The 25,265-nt window shown below is 35.4% G+C and overlaps 1 protein-coding gene across 4 annotated transcripts in view; it reads left to right on the plus strand.

Annotated features, from left to right (window-relative positions):
• COL21A1 (collagen type XXI alpha 1 chain) overlaps positions 1–25,265 on the plus strand; it is a 198,055-nt gene that overhangs the window by 76,114 nt on the left and 96,676 nt on the right. For 3 of the 4 annotated variants that reach the window (XM_030929568.1, XM_030929569.1, XM_030929570.1), the window contains exons 4-10: positions 5,103–5,271; positions 5,366–5,582; positions 7,938–8,111; positions 9,254–9,331; positions 11,369–11,377; positions 11,684–11,767; positions 19,274–19,336. In XM_030929568.1, the coding sequence (XP_030785428.1) occupies positions 5,103–5,271; positions 5,366–5,582; positions 7,938–8,111; positions 9,254–9,331; positions 11,369–11,377; positions 11,684–11,767; positions 19,274–19,336 (794 nt within the window). Of the gene's footprint in view, positions 1–5,102; positions 5,272–5,365; positions 5,583–7,937; positions 8,112–9,253; positions 9,332–11,368; positions 11,378–11,683; positions 11,768–19,273; positions 19,337–25,265 lie in introns of those variants that run through there. The other variant, XM_030929572.1, reaches the window with a different exon arrangement.

Raw genomic sequence — 25,265 nt, forward strand, 5'->3', positions numbered from 1 at the left:
AGCTTTTCCCTAGTTTTCTTTTAGAAATGTTATAGTTTCAGGTCTTATGTTTAAGTCTTTGAATTGTTTTTTGTATGTGGTGTAAAATAAAGGTCCAATATTATTCTTTTGCGTGTGGATATCTGGTTTTCCCAGCATCATTGATTGAAGAGATCCTTTCCCCATCAGGCAGCCTTACCACCCTTGTCAAAGATAATTTCATTGATGCATGCAAGAGTGTTTTCTGGGCTCTCTATTCTGTTCCATTTGTCTATATGTTTGTTTGTATGCCTTTAGCATACTGCTTTGATTACTCTAGCTTTGCAATATATTTTGAAATCAGGAAGTATGAGGCCTCTAGTTTAATTTTTGTTTCCCAAGATTGTTTTGACTTAGGTATTTTGAGGTTTCATATAAATTTTAGGAAAGCTTTTTCTATTTCTATAAAAAATGTCATTGGGATTTTTATAGGGATTGCATTGAATCTGTAGATCACGTTAGGCAGTGTGGAGTTTTTAAGTAATATTGTCTACCAATCCATGAACACAAGATATATCTCCATTTATTCCTTCTTCAGTTTCTTTTATCAATATTTTGTAGTTTTCAATGTACAAGTCTTTTTGATTCTTTGGTTAAGTTTATTTCTAAGTATTTTATTATTTTTATGCTTTGTAAATGGGATAATTTTCTTAATGTTCTTTTTAAATTGTTGTTACTGTATAGGAACACAACTGATTTTTGTATGTTGAATTTGTATTCTCCAACTTTGCTTAATTGGTTTATTCTAACCATTTTTTTGGCATGGAATCTTTTATGTATAATCATTAGGGTTTTCTATATTTATTCATGCTATCTGTGAACAGAGATAATTTTCTTTTGTGATTTGAATCCCTTTTATTTATTTTCTTGCCTAATTCCTCTGGCTAGTACAATGTTGAGTAGAAGTGGTGAAATTAGGCATCTTTATCTTGTTCCTCATCTTAGAGGAAAATCTTTTAACATTTTACCATTGAGTATGATGGTGGCTGTGAACTTTTCAAATATGGTCTTCATTATGTTAAAGTAGTTTCCTTCTATTCCTTACTTGTGTGCTTTAATCATAAAATAGTGCTGATTTTTGTCAATTTTTTCTGCCTCCATTGAGATGATCATGTTGTCTTTATCCTTCATTCTGTCAATGACACCTTTATTGATTTTATATGTCAAACTCTTTCATCCTGTGGATAATTTCCATTTGGTCATGGTGTATAATGTTTTTGATGTACTGTTAAATTCAGTTTGTTAGTATTTCATTGGGGATATTTACATCTGTATTCATCAGGGATATTGGCTTGTAGTTTTATTTTATTATGGTATCTTTTACTGGCTTTGGTATCAGATTAATGCTGGCCTTATAAAAATAAGGCCAGTGTTCACTTCTCTTCAATTTTTAGAAAGACCTTAAGAAAGATAGGTATTAATTCTTCTTTAAATGTCTGGTAGAATTCACCACTGAAGCCACCTGGTACTAGGCTTTTATTGTTGGGGTGTTTTGATTACTGATTTAAATTTCCTTTAATCTGTAGTTATAGGTCTGTTCACATATTCTATTTATTCATGTTTCAATTTTGGTAGGTTATGTGTTCTAGAAATTTATCTGTTTCATCTAGGTTACCAGTTTGTTGATATATAGTTGTTCATAGTGGTCACTTAAAAGCTTTTTTATTTCTGTGGCATCAATTGTAATATCTCTTCTTTCACTTCTTGTTTTATTTGAGTCTTCTCTCTTTTCACTTAATCTAGTTAAAGGTTTGTCAATTTTGTTGATTTTTTTCCAAAAAAAGCAACTCTTAGCTTTGTTGATTTCTTTCTATTTTCTATTTTATTTATTTCTGCTTAAATCTGAATTATTTTTTTCTTCCTGCTAACTTCGGGTTTAGTTTGTCTTTTTTTTTTTTTTTGTAGGTCCTTGAGATGTAAAGTTGTTTATCTGATATCCTTTTTCTTTTTTAATGTAGGCATTTATTGCTATAAACATCTGTCTTAGTACTGTTTTCCTGCATCTCATAAATTTTGGATGCTGTGTTTTTGTTTTCATCAGGTATTTTCTAACTTTGTCTCTGATTTCTTCTTTGACCTAATGGTTGTTCAAAAGTGTGCTATTTAATTTTTACATATTTGTGAATTTTTCAATTTTCCTCCTGTTGTTAATTTTTAGTTTTATTCCACTGTGGTTGAAAAATACACTGGTGTTGATTTCAGTCTTCTTAAATAAGACATGTTTTGTGATTTAACATATGGTCTGTCCTGGAGAATGCTTCATGTGCAGTTGAAGGGAATGTGTATTCTGCTGCTGTTTGGTGAAATATTCTGTATGTGTCTGCTAGGTTCATTTGGTCTATGTTCAAGTCTTCTATTTCTTTATTGATCTTCTGTTTGAATGTTCTAATCATTGTTGAAATCCTCTACTGTTTTTGTGTTTCTGTCTATTTCTCCCTTCAGTTCTGTAAATGTCTGCCTCATATTTTTGTTACCATGGTGTTGGCTGCATATATAATCATAATTATTATATCTTCCTGGTGAATTGACCCTTTTATCGTAATAGGATATCTTTCTTTGTCTCTTGTTATTGTTTTGTACTGTGTGATATAAGTATAGACATCTCTGATGTCTTTTGGCTACCATTTGCATGGAATATCTTTTTTCATTTTTTCACTTACAGCCTATGTGTGTCCTTAAATTTAAAGTAATTCCTTTTCATTTCTTTTCTCTTTTCTTTCTTTCTCTTTTCTTTTCCTTTCCCTTTTCCCCTTCCCTCCTTCCCTTCCCTTTCTTTCCCTTCCCTCCCCTCCCCCCTCCCCTTTCCCTTTCCCTTTCCCTTTCCCTTTCCCTTTCCTTTGTCTCATTCTGTTGCCCAGGCTGGAGTGGAGTGTCATGATCATAGCTCACTGCAGCTTCAACCTCCCGGACTCAGTCAATCCTCCCACTTCAGCCTCCTGAGTAGCTGGGACTACAGGCACAAGCCACCATGCCTGGCTAACTTTGTTGTTTTTGTTTGTTTACTTTTGTTTTTGTTTTTGTAGAGATGGAATTTTGCCATGTTGCCCAGGCTAGAATCTTTTATAGATAGTACATAATTGGATTTATAGCTCTAAACCATTCAGCCTCTCTATGTACTTTGATTAAGGAATATAATCACTTACATTTAAGGTAATTACTGATAGGAAAAATTATTATTGCCATTTTGGTAATTATTTTCTGTCTTTCCTGTAGCTTTTTGTCCCTTTTTTTGTTTACTGTCTTCCTTTGTGTTTTATTGCTTTTTTTGTAGTGATGTCCTTTATCATTTTATTTATCTTCCACAAATATTTTCTTTGAGGTTATCATAGGGGTTATATGAAACATCATGTAATTATAACAACTTAAGTTGGTATGAAATTAAATTACATATAAATATTCTATATTTTTATTACCTCTCCTTTGTTACTGATGCCACAAATTGCATCTTTTTATATTTTATATCTGTTAACATATTTTTAAGTTACAGTTTTTAAAAATGCTTTTCTTTTAACTTTTACACCAGAATTAAAAGTCATTTATGTACCACTATTACAGTATTACAGTATTCTCTGTCTATATATTTACTTTTATCAGAAAAAATTTATACTATCTTATGCTTTTATGTTGCTGTTTAGTATACTTTTGTTTGATCTTGAAGGACTCCTTGAGAATTTCTTATAAGGCGGGTCTGATGGTGATGAACTTCCTCAGCTTATGTTTATCTGGAAAAGTCTTTATTTCTCCTTCATTTTTGAAGAACAGTTTTGCCAATCGTAGCATTCTTGGTTGGCAGGTTTTTTTTTTCTTTTTTCCTTTCAGCACTTTGAATATGTCATCCCACTCCTGGCCTGTAATGGTTCTATTGAGAAATCTGCTGATAGTCTTACCAAGGTTCCCTTGTACATAACAAGTCTCTTTTTTTTTCTTGCTGCTTTCAAAATGTGATCTTTGCCTTTAACTTTTGACAGTTGGATTATAATGTGTCTCAATGTGGATTTCTTTGGATTTAACTTAGCATATATTAGGCTTCTTGAATTTGAGTGTCCATATCCTTTTCCAGATTTGGGAAGTTGTTGGCCTCATTTCTTTAAATAAGCTTTTTGTCCCCCTTTCACCCTCTTCTTTTTTTTTTTCCTGGAACTCCCAAAATGCATATATTGGTGTGCTTGATGGTGTTACATAAATCTCTTAGGCTTTCTTCACTCTTTCTCATTCCTTTTTCTTTTTGTTTCTCTAACCGGAAAATTTCAAATGACCAATTATTGAGTTTGCTGATTCTTTCCCGTCTGCTTGTTAAAGTCTGCTATTAATCATCTTTAGTAAATTTTTTCAGTTATTGTATTCTTCAGCTAAAATATATCATACTTATTACTTATATAGCTGACTATGTAATGCTAATGATTATTCTTAAGAAAATACTCTTTATAAGTATGATTAATGTATAATTAATTATAGATGAGGTAATATGTCCAATTGAAGAACTTTCATGACTAGATGGGACCCAGGTTAAGTTTTTTCCAGAGAGATAGACTAATGATATTTGAGCTGTAGAAATATAAGCTGCTTGAACTGGAAAGAAAATCAAGAACAGAAAATAATGTTTACCCCTTAAATGCTAAGAATGCAAGGAAAGAATTTCAGTGTTCATTTTTGAATTCAATAAATTAAGAGCATTATCCAAAGTTGTATGACTAGTTGATAGGAAATCCTGGATGAGAATCACAAATCCTGTTCCATTGCTTTTCTTTTCCATAGGTGTTAGATTGTCTCATATTGCTATTGTCTCAATTTTTTGCTAAAGACAACACATTAACAAATATTTATCTTATATTTTTGTTTTACATTTATCCCCCATTTTTAGAGAAAAAAGCATATTAAGATCTCACTCTTAAATGTGTAAAATACTTCTACATTTTCTCAGAAAATGTATTCATGTACATTTATATACTATACATTTGTATACATATGTAGATTTTATAATTCTAATTATAGAATACTATATTGTTTAGTATTTCTCCCTTGATTTTTCTTTTCTTGTTTGAGTTGTCCATGATTAATCAACTTTTATTGCTTTTGCTTTATAGAATCTGTCTGTCCAACACGAATTCCAGTGGCAGCTCGTGATGAAAGGGGATTTGATATTCTTTTAGGTTTAGATGTAAATAAAAAGGTTAAGAAAAGAATACAGCTTTCACCAAAAAAGATAAAAGGATATGAAGTAACATCAAAAGTTGATTTATCAGAACTCACAAGGTATATATTATACGTTGACACAACTTTTTTGGGGGCATATGTCTATGGACATGTCAAGAATTCTTTAAGCTTACACTTGCTCTTCTTTTTCTAGCAATGTTTTCCCAGAAGGTCTTCCTCCATCATATGTGTTTGTGTCTACCCAAAGATTTAAGGTCAAGAAAATATGGGATTTATGGAGAATATTAACTATTGATGGAAGGCCGCAAATAGCAGTTACCTTAAATGGTGTGGACAAAATATTATTATTTACAACAACCAGCATAATTAATGGCTCACAAGTGGTTACCTTTGCTAACCCTCAAGTTAAGGTAAAGATGCCTGGGATAATACCATGATTATGATATTAATGGGGAAGCACCATTGGGTTTATGTGTGTTGGGAAAAATAGAGCTGTAATTTTAACATGACTGGAAATATTTTTACCTTAAATTTTAATGTTTCTGTGTTGAGGAAAACTAACAAAGAAAGGAAAATTGTTTCTTGATCAATATGGGGACAAATGCTGAGGGGAACTGACATATTTTGAGTGCCTGCTACTAGGTACCAGGCACATTTAATTATAATAGCCATCCAATAAAGAAACCATTGCTCCCATTTTGCAGATGAACTAATATTCAAGTATGTTAAGTTCTCCCTCAAAGTAGAACAGATAATAAGTGATGACATCAGGAATTAAATTTTGGGTCTAGTTGACTTCAAAGTCCATATTGGTCTGTTTTACACTGCCATGTTCTATAGGATATTTACATAAAGACATATCTCTTAGAATATTAAATACCAGGTAGATAATAGACATGAAATTTACCTTAATTTAGGAGGACATTTTATTTCCCCAAATGGAATACACATTTAATAGAATATGTAAACTTTAAAAGGTTTATTTTCAAAATCATGTTTTCAGAATCCAGATGCAATAATAAAAGTAATTAAGTTTTGCTTATTATTATAATTATGATAATCTAAAGGCATATTACACAGTTCAGGAAATATATATGGTAACATAAAGTATGCAATTTCTTCATTTAGTAGGTATATTACATTAAAAAAATTTGTTGTCTGCTATCTTCATTAAAGCTAATGTGCCAGATTCTGTAAGAAATGACAAACGAATAAGGCATGTTTTTTACCTTCAAGGAGTTTATTTATAATAGGATATTCAAGGCAACTGGTATCAAATAGAAGTACAAAATGTTAGTGGAGTGTGGATGGGAAAATGTGTTCTAAAATAAAGTAAGAAGAAATCTGCACAAATGAAATAATTTTTGAACTGGACCTTTCAGGATGTATAGCATTTTGGTGGAGATGGATATAAGGGCACATTAAATAAATGACTCAGTATTGAGTCATCATGTGTGTAATAAAATGCAGGGTTTTTATTTAGAGAATGCAAAGTGACTCTTCTGTGTTTAGAGTATAAGATGCATGGAAGAAAAAGCTATCTAGGTGCAAGCCCAATTTATGAGGGGCCTGGAAAGCCAGATAATGTGGTTTGGACTTCATTCAGTGAGTGTTTCATCAAAAGGTCTTGACCATAAGTGTATCAGGGTCAAGGCAATCTTCTCTACTTCTTTTTCTTCTTCTGTCCATAAATAATACTTTCAACTTTATCCTAAAATTAGGCCAGATCCTGGGGATACAGAAATTAATAAGATGGAACATTTCCCCTAACAGAACTGTAGGGAGAGAGATTAATTCTAGTGGTGATCTGAAGGATGACTTGGAAATGCAAGGGTCAGAGATCGAGACAGATTTGAAAATTATTGAAGTAAAACAAGAGTTCCATGAGCCTAAATTATGGTGGTGACAATGAAAATGAAGAAATGAATTTGAGTCATGTTGAATAAATATATTGGGTAGAACTCTGCATCTGGTTAGTTACTGCAACTCAAAGAAAGAAATTTATGTTTAGAGGATGCTATTATGTAGGGACACAGGGTCGGGTATAAAATTCTGGGGAGTAGTTCAAGTTTATTTTGTTACATACCTTGTTGGGCTAATTGTGAAACATCTGAAAAATTATTCTACCTAGTATTAGAATTATAGGACCCATGCGTAGGAGAGGTACAGGCTGTTAGTGTAGACATGGGAGTTATTACATAGCAGTGATAATTGGCCTGGAGGAATGAATGAGTCAAAGAGAGAGTGAAAAATGTCCAGAACAGACCTATGAGGAATGCCTTCATTAAAGGGTAGGTTGAGGGAGAAGAACACTCAGAGACAGAGAGAGAGAATCAGCAACTAGAGAGGAAGAAATGAAAATGATCAAGATGGTTTGAATCCCAAAAGTTGAGTGAGAATATCAAGGAAGATTGATTAGTTATGGGGCCCAAAGTTGCAATGAAATAAACAAGATGAGGCAGGAGAGAAGCCATTTGGATTCAGAGATTATTAAACTCATTTATGATTTTGAGGGAGTTGCTTTAGTAAGTTATTTGACACAATTTCTTTGAAATATGTAATAGGAACTCAGATAAGGATTAATGAAAGAATTGGTGGGTAGCATATGAGGTCCAGCTTGGGTTAGGATGAATTAATGTATAATACAGTCAGTCTTTATGGGATGAAGTTTCTCAGCAATGGTTAGGAGCAAGGGAGTAAGAACAAAGAAAATAAAATATTGTTAGGGGCTTTATTGATGAATCTTCCACACTTTCTTTTTGTAGACGTTGTTTGATGAAGGCTGGCACCAAATTCGTCTCTTAGTAACAGAGCAAGATGTAACTCTGTATATTGATGACCAGCAAATTGAAAACAAGCCCTTACATCCAGTTTTAGGGATCTTGATCAGTGGGCAAACTCAAATTGGAAAATATTCTGGAAAAGAAGAAACTGTTCAGGTAGATAAATAATGATTCACTCTTAGAATTATATAGAATGAAACTTTTGCTCTCCTTTGTAATAGTTTTCACCACATTTAATCGTATGTAACTTAATTATGAATTCCCTTAAGTTGTTCACCAAAATGTAGTCAGTTCATTAGTGAAATTTTGTGTATGTATATGTATTAAAATGCAGAATTGGACTTAATCTATTTTATAAGAGTATTTAGAAAAATGTTCCCCTGGGTTCAGGATAGAATTCTACATTTCTAGGAAACATTAATTTCATGTTTCCCAAGATAAACATAGTTTAAGTAATGAATTTGGAAAAGAGAATATAGTTTCATCTGTAAGTGGGGCTATAAAAATGTCTTTGCAGCTGCAAGGATAAAATTAGATTAATTCATGTCAGGGTTCTTCACAAACAAAACTGTTCCTTAAAAATAAAGCAATTGTGGTATGTTCACATTATACCTACAAGTTTTGTTTTGACTTTTTGATACCTTCTTAAACTGGAGTATCTGTTTTTGAATGGAGAAATGTGTCTGTAAACGCCATGTCTAGAAAAATCCTTTATTTGAAAGGTATGTCCCTCCTGCACTGTTTCTATTAAAAGAAGACTCTGTCATTTTCGTATGTGTGTTTACACATGTGGCCTCTATGAATTAATGCTACATGTCAAATTGTAGTAAATAGTTAAACATTAACAGGTGCTGGGCCTACTAATCACACAACACTCCATGCCGGCAACTAAATAGCAAAGACCAAAGATGGTTTCTTGAGTCCACCCTATACCATGAGGAATGTTGTCGAGATTAGGATAAACACAGAAAACCTGGGAAATCTTTTAAGTGTCCTACAAAGTGCTCTTTAGATTAGCTTTTAATACAGGAGTACTAAAAAAGCCTCACTGAGTTCCGGGAGAAAATTGGAGATTTGCTCTCGGTGCTAGGGAATTTTTCTTCGGTGGTTATGTCGCATCACATCTTTATAGTGTATGTTAAGTATTAAAATTTTGTATTTTTATTGTTTTAGTTAAATGCTGTGATGTAAACCTTACACAATTACTAACCATAGTGGATGTTTCTATGTATCTGAGTTGCTCTTGTAAAACAATTTGCTGTGCCTCAACTTTAATTCTACTGGATTTATGTTTTTAGTTTGATGTCCAAAAGTTGCGAATCTACTGTGACCCAGAACAGAACAACCGGGAGACAGCATGTGAGATTCCTGGATTTGTAAGTAGGAGGGATTGTTTTTTTCCCAGATGTTGCTTTAGTACTTTCAAAGCAATAAATAAAAAGCAGATAATATCTGAGTATTAATTTAATGTGTAGAATTAATTTTATTTTTTAATGCTAGTGGAAGTGAAGTTACATGAAGAAAACGTATTTTGAGGTTATAGTTGAAATGAAGTTGTTATGAGTCATTGTGCGAGTGTGAATGAAAGACCACAAGAAAATGTTTTCTTGTTTTGTTTTGTTTTGAGTCAGAGTCTCACTCTTGTCACCCAGGCTGGAGTGCAGTGGCGCGATCTTGGCTCACTGCAACCTCCGCCTCCTGGGTTCAAGCAATTCTCCTGCCTCAGCCTCCCGAGTAGCTGGGATTACAGATGCCCGCCACCACACCCAGCTAATTTTTGTATTTTTAGTAGAGACTGGGTTTCACCATGTTGTCCAGGCTGGTCTTGAACTCCTGACCGCGGGTGATTCGCCGGCCTCAGCCCTCTAAAGTACTGGGATTACAAGCGTGAGCCACCGTGCCCGGCCAGTAATATTTTTCCCATCATCTATGACTATGACTATTCCAGTGCTCAGGTAAAGCAAGATGAGACCTACTCCAGAAAAATGTAAGATGCTTTGTCTGAATGCTAGTGTGTGAAATGCATTATTATACTTAATATAATCATGTATAATATAACAATATAATAATGTATATTAAACATGTTGACAGAACACCCCAAACAGCACAGTTCTGAAGAGCAAGAAATAATTATTTTTCCTTAGTGAAATAATGAATAGATACTTTTCTTGTTGATACCTAAGTAAAAGTTTATTATAGTTCTAGAATATAAGCAGTGTTTCTATTTATTTAGCTATTTTCATTAATGTGTTAGGAGGAAAAAAATTATAAGCTAAAATGTTATTTTATCTCATAGTGTGTGTGTGTGTGTGTGTGTGTGTGTGTGTGTGTAATCAATCCCCTTTCCCCTGGGCAAAAAATTGGTGTGTTACTGCTAGTGGAAATATGGTAGAGTGTTGTACAACTTTTTGACAATGTGAATTCCCAGTGATATTTGAGTCAACCACAGTTTTTAAAATGTGTGTAGTTATGTTGTCATCATCTTCTTTTTTCCTATCAAATGGAATAATGTATGGATCCACATATTCTAAAACCTTGAAGACACAGAACAGCACATTGAAAAAATCTGTAATCAAACAGAATTTTCTAGAAAGGATTTATTATGGGTTTTCTGGATAAATAACTGTTTAAGCACTATAGTTTTAGATATTTATTACTTGAAATATAAACCTCTTTTAAAAGTGTTAATAAGTCATGGCATTTGAGAATTCATTGTGCATACTTCATTTATTGATGTCTCTGCATTGACATATGATAATTACCATTATCCTCCCATATGATGAAGCACAGCTTTAGATAGCTGATTTTGAATGCTCACTTCCACTTTATCTTTTAATGTCTCCTTCCTTACTCTCAGGTGTGACTTTCTGTGGCCTGTTCGCCTTTTGCACCTTCAATCCAACCTTCTCATTTTTGAACTAGTTTTTATTGTTTGGAAAGATGATTGTTCTTTTAAAATTGTATGTTATGTAATAAAACACAGACTATTTTAGGAGAAGCTCTCCTAAAGTGCAAGATTTTAATGCATGCAGTTTGTGACTTGCTAAGATGTGTTTCGACATTTTTTTTTCTGGTTCTTAAATGATTTCCTGAAATTTCGAGACAACATATAAATCTCATCTGGAGATATTTTTTATCTTGCATGGCTATTATATCAAGCCGCTCTGGTGTTTTAATCTTCTTCTACTCACCTTAAAAAAATATATCCTTTCTGTATTCTCCTATATGAATGGAGTAGTAGCATGTATAGATAAGTGACTTTTTAGGATAAATACAGGGAAATATTTTGGTTCTTGTTGGTTTTCATACTTCATATATCTCTAATCTGGATGGTGAAATATCTGTAAATTAGGCTGATAATTTATAAATTTTATTAAAAATATTTTAAAACACATTTGTTGTTTTTCTTTCAGAATGGAGAGGTAAGCTTGGATACTATTGTTCCGCTTAAGGTAATATTTGTATTGTGGGACCATTTAGCTCTTTTCCAACAACTGTAAGTATGAATATTAGACAAATAGAACCCATTTTTATGTAACTTCAATGTATTTAATATTTATAGATTTTGTGATTTGGAATTTCCTGTTGGGTTGGGCTAAATAAAATTTGAAAGTAAATGTAGGATATTTTTACCATTTTACACAAATATCGAAATGCATAAACATACGTGTGCATGTACCTATATGTCTTTCCATGCTTGTTGCCTGTTTCCATTTTTGTGCTTGTAGTGCCTTAATGGTCCCAGTGATGTAGGTTCAACTCCAGCTCCCTGTATTTGTCCTCCGGGAAAACCAGGACTTCAAGGCCCCAAAGTGAGTAACACCTAACTTGCTGTTTTTGTTAAAACACACAAACAAGAGCTGGGTAAACCATACAATTCCTAATCACCATTGATCCTGTTGAGAAATTTCTATCTGATGTCTTATATAGTTTAAAACCTCAGTTTTAGTCATTTTTTATCTAGAAAAACAAGTGTATTCTAATCTAGTCTAGATTAGACTTTTGAACCTAAAACTGATATCTGTCATCCACATTAAACTGAGACAGTATTATTTGTTTGGTTGTTTTCTTTCCCCAAATACTGCTGCTAGATCCCAAGAACAATACTTCCTTAGAATCTGTTAAAAAATGAAGAAAGAGCATTTGTTAAGACATGGTCTGAATTCTTAAATGTCTGAATTCATAATTTGTCAAAATAATTTTTGGATGGAAAAAATGAAGTAAGAAATTTAAAATTGATTTTATTATTGTGAATTTGATTTGAAGTTAGAGCCACATACATTTATTTAACTTAATCATGTACTTTCGGGGAGTATATTCTTTTAGTCATTTCCATATTTCCATATATGCACTTGTTCCAGTTACATTTACATATTGATTTGTATACAAATGTACATATACATTTTTATATGATTGGAGCCATTGTGTGCATACTACTTTATAACTGGTTGTTTTATACATAATATGTTCTGAATATTTTTCTATGCAATTTAATATTAATGACTAAATGTTTTTTTTTTGAGATGGAATCTTGCTCTGTTGCCAGGCTGGAGTGCAGTGGCACAATCTTGGTTCACTGCAAGCTCTGCCTCGTGGGTTCAAGCTATTCCCCTGCTTCGGCCTCCTGAGTAGCTGGGATTACAGGCACGCACCACCGTGCCCAGCTAGTTTTTTGTATTTTAGTAGAGATGGGGTTTCACCATGTTGGCAAGGATGGTCTCAATCTCCTGACCTTGTGATTCGCCCACCTCTGCCTCCCAAAGTTCTAGGATTACAAGTGTGAGCCACTGCACCTGGCTTAATGGCCTAATGGCTAAATTTTTAAGTAAGTTGTGTTACTTGTGGCATCACTTAGACACAGCCTAAGTAAGACACTCAGAAGTGTAGTGGTTTGTCCATGATAGATAAATCTTGTTTACTTAACATTATATTAAAATATCACCTAAATAAAATAATGTGTAACTTGAAAGCAGGTATGTTTCCCTAAGCAAAAATATTATGTTTACTTGTATTGATCACCTCTTACTTGAAGTAACCATAATCATTTTTGTTAAATATGAATTATAATGTTCATTTAGACCGAATTTTCTGATTAGTGTTTCAATTTTAGTATATATGCTGCCAAAGTCAGTTTGTAATTAGTGTTTCAATCGTCAAAACTGAAAAAGTTTTATTTTTTGGACTGTTGGCCCAAGATAATTTAATTCTTTCTTTTATGTGTATTTCTCTATTCATTTCAGGCCTAACCATTAAGATAAAGAAAGACATGGAATTTAAGAAGTATACATTTGATCTGTCATTCGAAGTAAATCTCTGTCCGGCTTTAAATTTGAATACAATACATGATAATCAATGTATTATTGTAAATTATTTTTAGATAGCATTTAGAAGAGGTAATCCAAATCGTCTTTAAAGTAACCACCTATTATTTAATATGTCTTGACATAAAGGAGAAATACCTATAAAATACTCCTGGGAGACTATAACCTGGAAGACACCTTGGTGTATCCTACCAGTAGATTCTTTTAAAAATATATATTCATATAGTTTATTCACCTTGGAATATTATACATAAAAATAATTTGACCTGCATTAGATATAATGTAGAAATCAGAGACCTGTGCTATCTGACCTATCAAAGCCTATAGTGCTTTTCTGACTCTCAGTGAGATTCAAGCCACTTCCAGCATCTCCAGGGTCTCCAAGAGGCTGTTCACTTTTGGGAGGCACCTGAAGCCTCTGATGTTTTCTGATTGTCATTTGTGGTCCAATAGATGTCTTGTAGTGTCACCTATTTTTACTCATGTACTTTCTACACTAAATTTTTAGCACACCCATTCTCTTATCTGATGAAGCCTCTAATGTTTAATATTTTCAAGTTTCATGTGTTTCTCATTTTCATTTTCTTTTCTTAGTCATAATCTAGCCCTATTGCCACCTACTACTCTAAGTGAAATTGCAGTTTTCCACCAATCTTCAAGTTGGCGTGCCTTTTTGATCTGCTTTCCATTTTCTTCAGAAAATCTGGCAGGAGGACAGGAACACACACACACTCTTCCATCCATTTAGGGCTCTTTATCCTGGAAGTGGTTCCTTACCCAGAACACGGACCTGTATGTAAAAAACAGAATCCCTAGCAACACTCTAAGTTGCACTTCTTTCCTGGCTTTGAAAGTTGATAGAGTTTTAATTAGTTCAACAGAACCTGAATTAAAACAGATGAGACAAGTTTACTTTAGGTTCCACTGAGGCTTATTGGCCATTTTTGTTATATGCTTTCTGGAAAGTTTTGCAGAAGTCCATCAAATAGAGTGACCTGTAAAGAACAGATCTAGCTTTTCTGTTAGCCAGAAAACTTTTAGGAGATGAGTGTGGGGTCGAGACTGAAACAGAGCAGAAATTTTTGTATTGATAAATGGGGAAGTGCTGATTCTAAGATAGTTGTTTTTTTTTTTTTTTTTTTTTTTTTTAAGTTCTTTAGATTTCTGGAAAATGTGACAACACTGTTGCAAAACCAGGTCAAAATGAACAGGTACACCACACTTAGACTTATCACGTCATTGACTTTTTATCAGGCATCAAAAAATTATCTGTCACTAGACTGTGAGCCCCTGGAAGAATAGCTTATTTTTTATCCCTAATGACAAACATAGGGAATGATTAATGAATTCGTTGGAATCATTTGTATATGCAAGCCCTTCTTTTGTTCACAATAAAGGTTAATAAAAGGTTAATAAAAAGAAAATTCTCCTTTGACACTCCAGTCTGGCACAGTGCTTAACAGTAATAATAATTTTTGTTAAAGGAATTGTGAAATTGTCAAAACAATAAGATCCACCCCTCCCCCCATTTAACCTATGTGGAATGCGCTTCTGTTCTGCAAGAAAGATGCAGGTCAATCCCAGCTTGCAAATAACTTCCTTTCAAATGACCCATGCATGCAAATGACAGCTTCTTCTCCTACTTCAGTAGACAGAGGAACATTTGTGGGAACAAACTCCTGCATTTGCTCTAATCTTAAATATCAGAAGTGGAAAGAAGACATTTTTGATTTTTTTAGTTTAGGACAATTTTTTAATAACTTCTTTGCTCCGAGATACCACTTTTACTATAGCCATATCTCTGTTGATACCTTTTGTTACACCCTAATAATTTTGCCAATTAGAGATTCATTGGGACTATCAAGGTACCCTCTGTCTATAACACAAAAGCCTTTGGAAAATTTCAAGGGCCAAAGGTGTTTACATTTTTATGTTAAAAATTTTCAGACTGAGTAGAGTCCTTCTAGATTCAGGGCGTGGTACTTGGGTTCTGAGGGAGGAAAGAGGTTGGCTTTGGAGAATGTAATACATCTTAGGTCAGATGTTCTTGTGGAGACCAGAGGGGTAGCATGAAAGCATAAGGTTTTTGAAATGAAGGCTTATAAACATCATATTTGGGCCTATATGAAGAATTCCAAAGTTTTGCCTTGGATGAACAACTTAAAATATTAGCTTATTTTTATAAGCACAACTGTTTCATACTTTATTTATATTTACATTACTTAAGAGACCATATTCAGAGATGTTTTAGTTTAGTCCATGACATTTCCACTCCTGTCAACAACTTAAAAATCCAGTGGCACAAATTCAAATAAACATAAATAGATACTGCTTTTCAGCTGAGTACATAGTTTTGAAAACTCAAAATGTACAAATGTTTCAACTAAATTAGAATAAGGTGGATTGGGAACTTAGTCACAGTTTTGTAATAATAAGTCATGTGTCTAATTTAATGTATTGGGGAATTTTTTCCATATTAAATTTTCTAGTATTCCTCAGTCTGGTTCTGATCAGTGTATTACTGTGGACAGGAATGGTAGTGTTTAAGAGCTTGGACCCTGGAGCTGAACTGGTTGGGTTTGAATCCCATCTCTATCACTGCTGTGTGACCTTGGGCAAGTTCCCTAACTTCCCTGGCCCTCAGTTTTCCTACATAGAAAATGGGAATAATAAAAGTATCTGCTTCATAGGATTATTACGTGAATTTGGTAACTCAATATATGCAAATCTGTTGGACCAGAGCTTAGTGCATAACAGTCAATAAAGGTTGAGTGTCAGCTTTTATTAAGAGTAATAAAATTGGCCTTCTCTCCATTCAGCTATAGTAATTAGGATTTTACTTTATCCTTCCAGTTTTATAGGAACAATACCAAACCTACCTGAGTTTTTGCAAATAACTTAGTGACAGCAATAATCAAAATAACCAGTAAAATCTAACAGCAATAGCAGAACCTACAAGAAATTATTTTCTTCTTGGGGCTGTTGACCAGTGTTATGGTCTTTATGAAGTCACATTGGATTTATCTTGTGGGTAATTTTTTTTCATTCGGGAACTTAATTTTGATTAACTGGAAACATTATTATTAAATATCTTTTTCAAAATTTTATGTAGCATAAAAATCACAAGTCCCTTTTCTGTGCCAAATTTTTATTTCAGCCTGATGATGATAGAGATTAAACCCTCTCAAATCCTTTTGATATCTTAGGTTTTGCTGATAATTAATATTCTACAAATGAGTGGGTCAATGACAGATTGTATTTGAAGCACATCAGACAAAAAATAGTTATTGAATCTCTACTTGATACCCAGCATTGTACCAAAAAAATAAAAATAAAAATAAGTAAGGCCAGGCATGGTGGCTCACACCTGTAATCCCAGCACTTTGGGAGGCAGAAGTGGGCGGATCATGAGGTTATGAGTTTGAGACCAGCCTGGCCAACATGGTGAAACCCCGTCTCTACTAAAATTACAAAAATTAGCTGAGCATGGTGGTGCATGCCTGTAATCCCAGCTAATTGGGAGTCACGGTGAGGCAGGAGAATCACTTGAACCTGGGGGGTGGAGGTTGCAGTGAGCCAATATCATGCTATTGCACTCCAACCTGGGTGACAGAGCGAAATAATAATAATAATAATTCAGACTTTGCTACAGTCTCAATCCAAATGATAAATGAAGACTAACTAAAAGAAAACTTTGAGAAAACACTAGTTATGAATAAGTGATTTAAGAGCTGTCGTAACATTTCAGTAGAAAAAGACACCAGGAAAAAATGGAGTAACAAGAAAGATACAGTGAGGAGAATTTTCTTGTGTTAGCTCTAGAGTGGAAAAAGAGAAAAAAATTTATTCCAGGGAGAAGAAAAAGTTGGAATTTCTTGAAAGGCGACAAGTCCAGTCAGCACATGGATAAGGAAGGATGGCAGGGAGATTAATGTGCACCTTCTCAAAAATAAGAGAGAAATTCTAACTTCCTAGAGACAAAGTTGTTTCCTAATGCCCAGCCAGCATTGCAAGTCCTTGGATTAGAAATACAAATTATATTTATTCAGCGAGACATTACATGGTTCAGAATTATTTCCCCCCCTTGGATTTACAACTCTTCTTTCTGTCTTTTAAAAATGACATTTGCCTTCTTCTCAGCCTTTCCTCAAGCTAAGCCTCTTGGGGGGCAGCTGCTAAGTGAACAGCTCATCCCTGCTTTATTGGTTCCTTATTAGAGTTCACTTAGTTCTTTCCATTTTTTTTCTCCTGTTGTTTCAGGAACAAATCTCCCTAGCCAGGAGTCTGAAGTAGTATTTCCATGAAATTTGGCTCTATAATAATACCTTAATCACAGGGTAGGTGACTGATTTCTATGTGAATGATTTCTTGACAAAAAATAGTAAAGAGGTCAGGCTCAGTAGTTCATACCTGTAATACCACCACTTTGGGAGGTTGAGGCAGGAGGATCACTTGAGCCCAGGAGTTCAAGACCAGTCTGGGCAACATAGTGAGACCCCACCTCTACAAAAAATATGAAAATTAGCTGGGCATGATGGCTTGTACCTGTGACCCCAGCTACTTGAGAGGCTGAGGTGGAAGGATCACTTGAGCCTGGGAGGTTGAAGCTACAGTGAGCTGTGATCACACCACTGCACTCCAGTCTGGGTGACAGAGTTAGACCCCATCTCAAAAAACACAACAAAACAAAAAAACCCCCAAAGTGAAGAATTAATAGAAATCATGTGCCTCTCTATAGGGACACCCTGATACTTATGGCAGCGACTTCCTATTTTTCAGCAGGATGCTCCATTTAGATTTCACGAATTCATAGATAGATACCTATGATATTTTTTAGTGTTTCATAGAATTAAATTATAAAACATCCTTACCTCACAAAAAGTGTTGCTTTCATGTTGTTTTTACATGGATGGTGGCCACCTGAATGGTCAGTACTGGCCATTGGGCAACATGGAAGTGTTCCATAGAGTGTGATTGAGCTCATTGCCATGTGATATTAAACAGTGTTCTTTAAAGATCTTAGGTTTTTGAGGATAAAGGTTTTTTTTTCTTCATTCAAATATTACATGTATTCAAGGATTATGGGACTTGGAATAGAGTTGGTTGGCCTGGGCCTTGCTCTCATAGTAATATTATATTAATTTGAGATTGCAAGTATAGACAAAGTAACACAGCAACACACTTATAGGATTGAAAGAAATGATAGTTATGCAGCTTTAAACTTGAATTCTACATGAGAGATCACATGGTCTACAGACTATTTTAAAAATAAATATGAGTTAAGTTGTATTGTAGGACATCGATACCTGTATATATAGAACCTATAGGATATAATGAAGTCTATATGCCGGGCGCGGTAGCTCACCTTGCACTTTGGGAAGCTGAGGCAGACAGATCACTTGAAGTCAGGAGTTTGAGACCAGACTGGCCAACATGGTGAAACCCCATCTCTACTAAAAATATAAAAATTAGCCAAATGTGGTGGCACATGCCTGTAGTCCTAGCTACTTGAGAGGCTGAGACAGGAGAATCTCTTTAACCTGAGAGGTGGAGATTGCAGTGAGCTGAGATCGCAACACTGCACTGCAGCCTGGATGACAGAGCAAGACTCCATCTCAAAAAAATAAAAAAAAAAAAGTCTTATGAGTCAAATATTGCTATCATGGAGACCATATTTGCTATGACACTTTACAGTTTGTTCAGAATTCTAAAAATGTATCCTACCATAAATATGCACATTTTGCATCAGTGAAAAATACTTTACTTGCTATAGTTATACTTGGTGTGGTCACATAAATAAATCATTGAAAGTTCAATATAATAAGATGTATTATTTATTAAGTAAGCATTTAAAATATAGCTTTTTGGGCTTTTTTTTTTTTTAACTTTTGTTTTTAACATACAAAAAGCCTCAAATAATTTGAACTTTTATTGATCCTGACTGCACCAATGTGCCTGTTTGTTTTGTACTCAAAAGTTTGTTTGCTTCCTGCTTAGGGTGACCCTGGACTGCCTGGGAACCCTGGCTACCCTGGACAACCTGGTCAAGATGGTAAGCCTGTGAGTACTGAAAGCTTAGTCATCTCCGGTATATCTGGGATTGTAGTGTCAAAGTAAAAGTTTTGCTGAGCAAAGTTAAACAGATAAGGAAAGCTTTATTCTCGACTGCTGCCATAGGAAGGAGAGACTGAACTCAACTCTGTTGGAACAAAAGGAGCTGGGGTGTGTAAGCACTAGGACAAGTTAATGGACAAGTAGTAGAGGACTTTAGATGGGAGATTGATCAATAGACTTAAGCACATTGAGTTATTCCACAGTTTGCAAATGTTGTCCTCTGTGATTAGGCCATCTCCCTTTGCTAATTGGTTCTCATCAAAGTTATGTATATACCCTCCCTCAGAGACTGGAAGATAGTGGGGACACTATCTTCCTTGATGATTACATTTCAAAGGGGTGGCTCTTAGGTCCTTGAGAAAGACATTTCTGTGTTATAAAATTGACAAGTAGCTTTTTAGAGTATTTACATTTCAAAGGAGCAGAGAAGGAATTTACAATTGTAAGTTCTCTAAAGCAAATGCTCTAAGGAACAGGGAGGTCCAGGATCCACCATCAGGAAGAAAGCTGCCTAAGTTTAGTCAAGTTGAAGAGAATGTTAAGGCCAGCTCGGGAATAGAGTTAGTGTCCTAGTCAGCTTTTAGTTATCTTACTTCAAAATTGCATACATCTTTGCTACAAAAAAATACTGTCCAGTGAATTCTCAGTATCATGAAGGGCTGGTTTTAGAAATTCTATTGTCTTTTCTCTACACGTCTCTGGAAGCTTTCAAGTTAAAAACCCCTTTAAAGGTAATGTTATTTTCCTAATAATGTATACACTGGAATATATTAATAGTCTGACTAAAAAATACAATATCCTCTAAGGCTCAAGGAAACTTTAGAGATGTAAAGGGAACATAAATCAACTTTAAAGCACTTTAGGCAAATATTTACAGTTAAGTCACTATCAGCATGTTTATAAGAGTAAACATTAAGAATTAGCTTTTGGCTGGGCACTGTGGCTCACGCCTATAATTCCAGCAATTCACATGGCTTATGTGGGTGGGTCACTTGAGACCAGGAGTTTGAAACCAACCTGGCCAACTTGGTGAAACCCCATCTCTATTAAAAAAAAAAAATACAAAAATTAGCAGGGTATGGTGGCACACACCTATAGTCCCAGCTACTTAAGAGGCTGAGGCACAACAATCACTTGAACATGAGAGGCGGAGGCTGCATGAGCTGAGATCATGCCAGTCTGGGTGACAGCACAAGACTCTGTCTCAAAATAAAATGAAGAGGAATTAGCTTTTGAATGTTTGAATGTCAAATTGTAATTGTCACCAAAATGAAGCATTTCCTGAGATTTTCTTTATCATGAGGCATTAATTCTTACCGTGAAAGAGTGAGAATGTTTGCATTGTGAATCGAAATTGTTCAAGGAATGAAAGAACCATAGATATAATGCGAAATCATCAATACCTTAGCCATGAGGATGAAAGAGTTGCTTAAGTTTCTGAGAGAGATTTCCTAAGAAATTAAAAAACAAAAAACAAAACAAAACAAACAAACAAACAAAAATCTAGCCAGATTTTGAAGAAGTAGTAATGTGCTAAGACTTTTTATACTAGTGTTGCATGGGAAGAGGATGGATAAACAGGTAAACCTCTCTAGAGAAAGATTATCAAAAAAGGGAGGTAATTATCCTTAGCAAACTAACACAGAAAACGAGATACCTCATCTTCTCACTTATAAGTGGGAGCTAAATGATGAAAACATATGGATGCATAGAGGAGAACAACACACCCTGGAGCCTATTGGAAGGTGGAGGGTGAGAGGAGGGAGAGGGTCAGGAATAATAACTAATAGGTACTAGGCTTAATACCTGGGTGATGAAATTATCTGTGCAACAAATCCCATAACACAAGTTTACCTGTGTAACAAACCTGCACGTGTACGCCTGAACTCAAAAAAGAAAAAAGAAAGCAAACTTGGGGAAATTTGTTTTTCTTAAAAAGTAGGGAGGCTGAAGGGGTAAACAAAAGTGGTAGCCACCTGGAGATGCAGAGAGCTAAGGTGATGTTGTGTGGTTGCTGGGGCAGCATTTTTTCAGCTGACTCACAGGGATTCAGAGTGTGAGGGCAATCTACTTACAGACTTTGATAAAGACAGTGATTTGATCTGTTTTATGATTTAGAAGGATAAATATAAATGCTATTTAGAGAGAAGATTATATGGGGTCAAGGGTAGAAGAAAGGAGACTACACAGGAGGTTGTTTCATGACTGTGAGTGGTAAGAGTAGTTTGTAATAGGGTGATATGATGGGAGAATGGAGAAGTCAGATTCTGGGTTATTCTTAATGGAAAGCTGACTACAATTGCTATCAAATTTGGGTATGAACGGAAGAGAGGAATCAAAGAAGAATCAAAGGAGTATAGCTTGAGCAACTGGGTGAATTGTGGTGCCATTTACTGTGCTGTGCGAGACTCAGGGAGATAGAAATTTTATAGACATGTCTTAGTCCATTTTCTGTTGCTATAACAGAATACCACAGACTAAGTAATTTATAGAGAAAGATTTATTTGGCTCATGATTCTGCAGGCTGGGAAGTCCTAGAGCATGACACTAGTATTTGGCAAGGTTTTGGCAGAAATCATCACATGATGAGAGTGTGAGTGAGAAGCAGTGGAGTGGGAGAGAGCAGGAGAACAAGGGAGTCAATCAAAATCATCCTTTTTATCAAGAATTCAATCCCTTGGTAACTAACTCACTCCTCACAATAATGACCTTAATCTATTCGTGAGGGAAATGTCTCTATGACCTAACTACCTCTTAAAGACTCCACATATTATTACAGTTACAATAACAATTAAATCTCAATGTGAATTTTCGAAGGGGCAAACATTCAAACCATAGCAGGTGGGAATTGAGACTATATTTTTGGACAGGTTGGAGGTGGCCAGTTGGGACTTATTTTCATGCAGATGTATGCAAAACCATAAGAGTGGATGAGATCACTTAAGAAATGAATACAGGTAAATAGAGAAGAGAAGGTGGCAGGGGATTGACCACAGGGCTCTCTTACAGGGGAAAAAGAGGAAGTGGGTCCAGCCCAGGAATTTGGGAAAGACTGATCAGTGAGATGGGAGGAAAACCATGGGGGTGTCATTCTATTAGGGTGTTATTGCTGTCAAGAGATCCAGAAGAATGAGGCCTATGACTAGACCATGGATTTGCTATAGGAGAGTATTTGAGGACCTTGATGAGTAGGATTTCAGGGAGGATAGTACAAACAACAGATTGAAATGAATTAAGCATAGAGTGGGAGATAAGAAAAATGGTGACAGTGAATATAGATGCTTTTTTTTCCTGAGAGATATAAAAGGAAGCAGAGACACAGAGCAGTAGAATTGGCACAATGTTTTAAAGGCAGAGTTTTTAAAAAATGGGAGATATTGTAGCATGTTTTTATAATGATGAAAATGAGGCAAAGGAAAAAAATCAAAGTTTGGAAGATGGGGATATTTTCAGGAGGAAAATCCATAGGTAGGTTGGAGGGCGTTGATTCTAGTTACAAAAGTAGAGCTTGGCCTGGATGGAGAGTGTGGGCAATTAAATATATGAGACAGAGGTCAAGCTGATGGCACTTTAAAATGTGGGCTATTTTGGGGGAATAAATTGAGGGAATTATCATAAGACAGCCTCTATTTGAATGAAATTGAATTGAGGGAATAGACTCCAAACCTAACCTCTCCTCTTTTGTATTTATCTCATTATATGCCAACGTTTGCCTTATAATTTCTCTTATAACCCATTCGTTTCTCAGTTTTACTTAAGATGTTATATGACTTTATTGCATTTCCTCACCTCAATTCCTTAATCTCACTGAAGATACTTCCCTGAGGTCCCATGTGAGTTTTGCCCTAATTACACTGGGTGAGCTGAGTTTTATAAATGTGAGCCTCGTTGGCCTGCAGACCCCTTTCCTGGGACCTACTTTATTCTGAGACTGGCAGCTGAAGTGCTGTACTGACTCCAGAGCCAATGCAGTTCACACACTGACATCTGCTGATGCCTCATAATGACACAGAGCTCTCAGACAGCACTGCTAAATGAGTTAGGTCTTCTTTTTAGTGATAAAAAATCCTGGGTAATGTTTGGAAGTGAGTGCTGAGCAGGCCTTCCACAGGCTATCAGCGCTTGGTTTTCTTTGTTTAAAAAAAACTCCTCCCATGCATGAAGCACTGGAGGTGAATTATTGTTAGTCTGATATAATACTCACGGATATTACTCTATGACTCTAAGTTATAATAGACTTATTTATTGTCTCATCTCATTTAGTACATGTATGTGTTTTGGTGTCTGTGTGTATGATTTTATGTGTAGGTAACTATGGTAGTATCTGATAGTAGTCTCAAAGAAAAACACAACTGTGGTAGGAAGAATAATGGTCCCTCAAAGATGTCCATGTCTTAATCTTTAACTCCTGTAAATGTTACTTTACATGCAAAAGGGACTTTGCAGATACCATTAATTCAATGATCTTGAGATGGGAGATTGTCCGGATTGTCTGGGTAGCCAGATATAATCACAAAAGTCTTTATAAAAGGGAGGCAGGAGTGTTGGAGTCAGAGAAAGAGAGTCCATGATGGAAGTAGAGAGCACAGTGAGGTAATCATGAGCCCAGGAACAATGGGAGCCTCTAGAAGTTGGAAAAGGGAAGCTCCCCTAGAGCCTCCAGAAGGAATGCAGTCTGGCTGGCACCTTAATTGTATATAAGATTCCTTTCAGTTTCTGACCTCTGAAACTGTAAGGTAATGAATTAGTGTTGTTTTAAGCCACTATGTTTGGAGTAATTTGTTATATCAGCAGTAGGAAACTGACACTCAGCCCAAATCCTGTCTTCCCAAAGGTATGACTTTTTCTTAAATATCCAGCCCCTCCCCCAGTCTCCCTACCTCCCCCACGTTTCTTTTCCTCTGCAGGGGATGTGAGGTTGGGTGGTCAGGCAGGAAGAACAAGCAAGCCTGGGAGCCAAAACAGCTGAGGGTCATTAGTATGTGTTCAAGGCCAGCACCCAGTGGGAGTGGGAAGGTGTGGGTGGGGCCTCTGGCTGGCTATTGGAGCCATCTGGACCAAGGAAACTTGGATGGAACAATTTGAAGGGAATTCTGCTTTGTTTGGACTTGATTCTGTGCAACCCCCCTCAATAAAGCAATTTGAATCTCTTTCACACATTATAACCAGGCCAAGCCAACTGAAACTTTAAATAGGAAATTATTTCACTCTGGAGAAATACTAATTTTCGTAAGAAAAGTGCCTTCAACCAAAATTAAAGAGCTATTTCGGATCCTTCCATTTCTTTCTCAGTTCTCTGTCAGTTAAATAAGTTCTATTATCACAATGTCTGAACATGTTATTGCTTTACTATTTTAACATTACAAAAGAGGTAGGGGAAATATTTATATATCCTGCCAGGTAATTCAGAGGAGTACAACTACTGAAGGCATTATAGAGATATGGCATTGATTTGTTAAAGAAGGCCATATGTGGAAATAGCCCTAGCTTATGAGTTTATAGACGTTTATATTTTTACAGTGCTCATTTCTGTTTTATCATTAGTTACTCTTTTTTTTTTTTTTTTTTTTTTTGAGACAGAGTCTCACTGTTGCCAAGGCTAGAGTGCCCTGGCACAATCTTGGCTCACTGAAAGTTCTGCGTCCCGGGTTCATGCCATTCTCCTGCCTCAGCCTCCCGAGTAGTTGGGACTACAGGTGCCCGCCACCACACCTGGCTTTTTTGCATTTTTAGTAGAGATGGGGTTTCACCATGTTATCCAGGATGGTCTCGATCTCCTGACCTCGTGATCCACCCACCTCGGCCTCCCAAAGTGCTGGGATTACAGGCGTGAGTCTCTGCACCCAGCCTAGTTACTTTTTATGAAGTAAAGTAC

Source organism: Rhinopithecus roxellana, chromosome 4 (genome assembly GCF_007565055.1).
Source record: "Rhinopithecus roxellana isolate Shanxi Qingling chromosome 4, ASM756505v1, whole genome shotgun sequence".
Lineage (NCBI taxonomy): Eukaryota > Metazoa > Chordata > Mammalia > Primates > Cercopithecidae > Rhinopithecus > Rhinopithecus roxellana.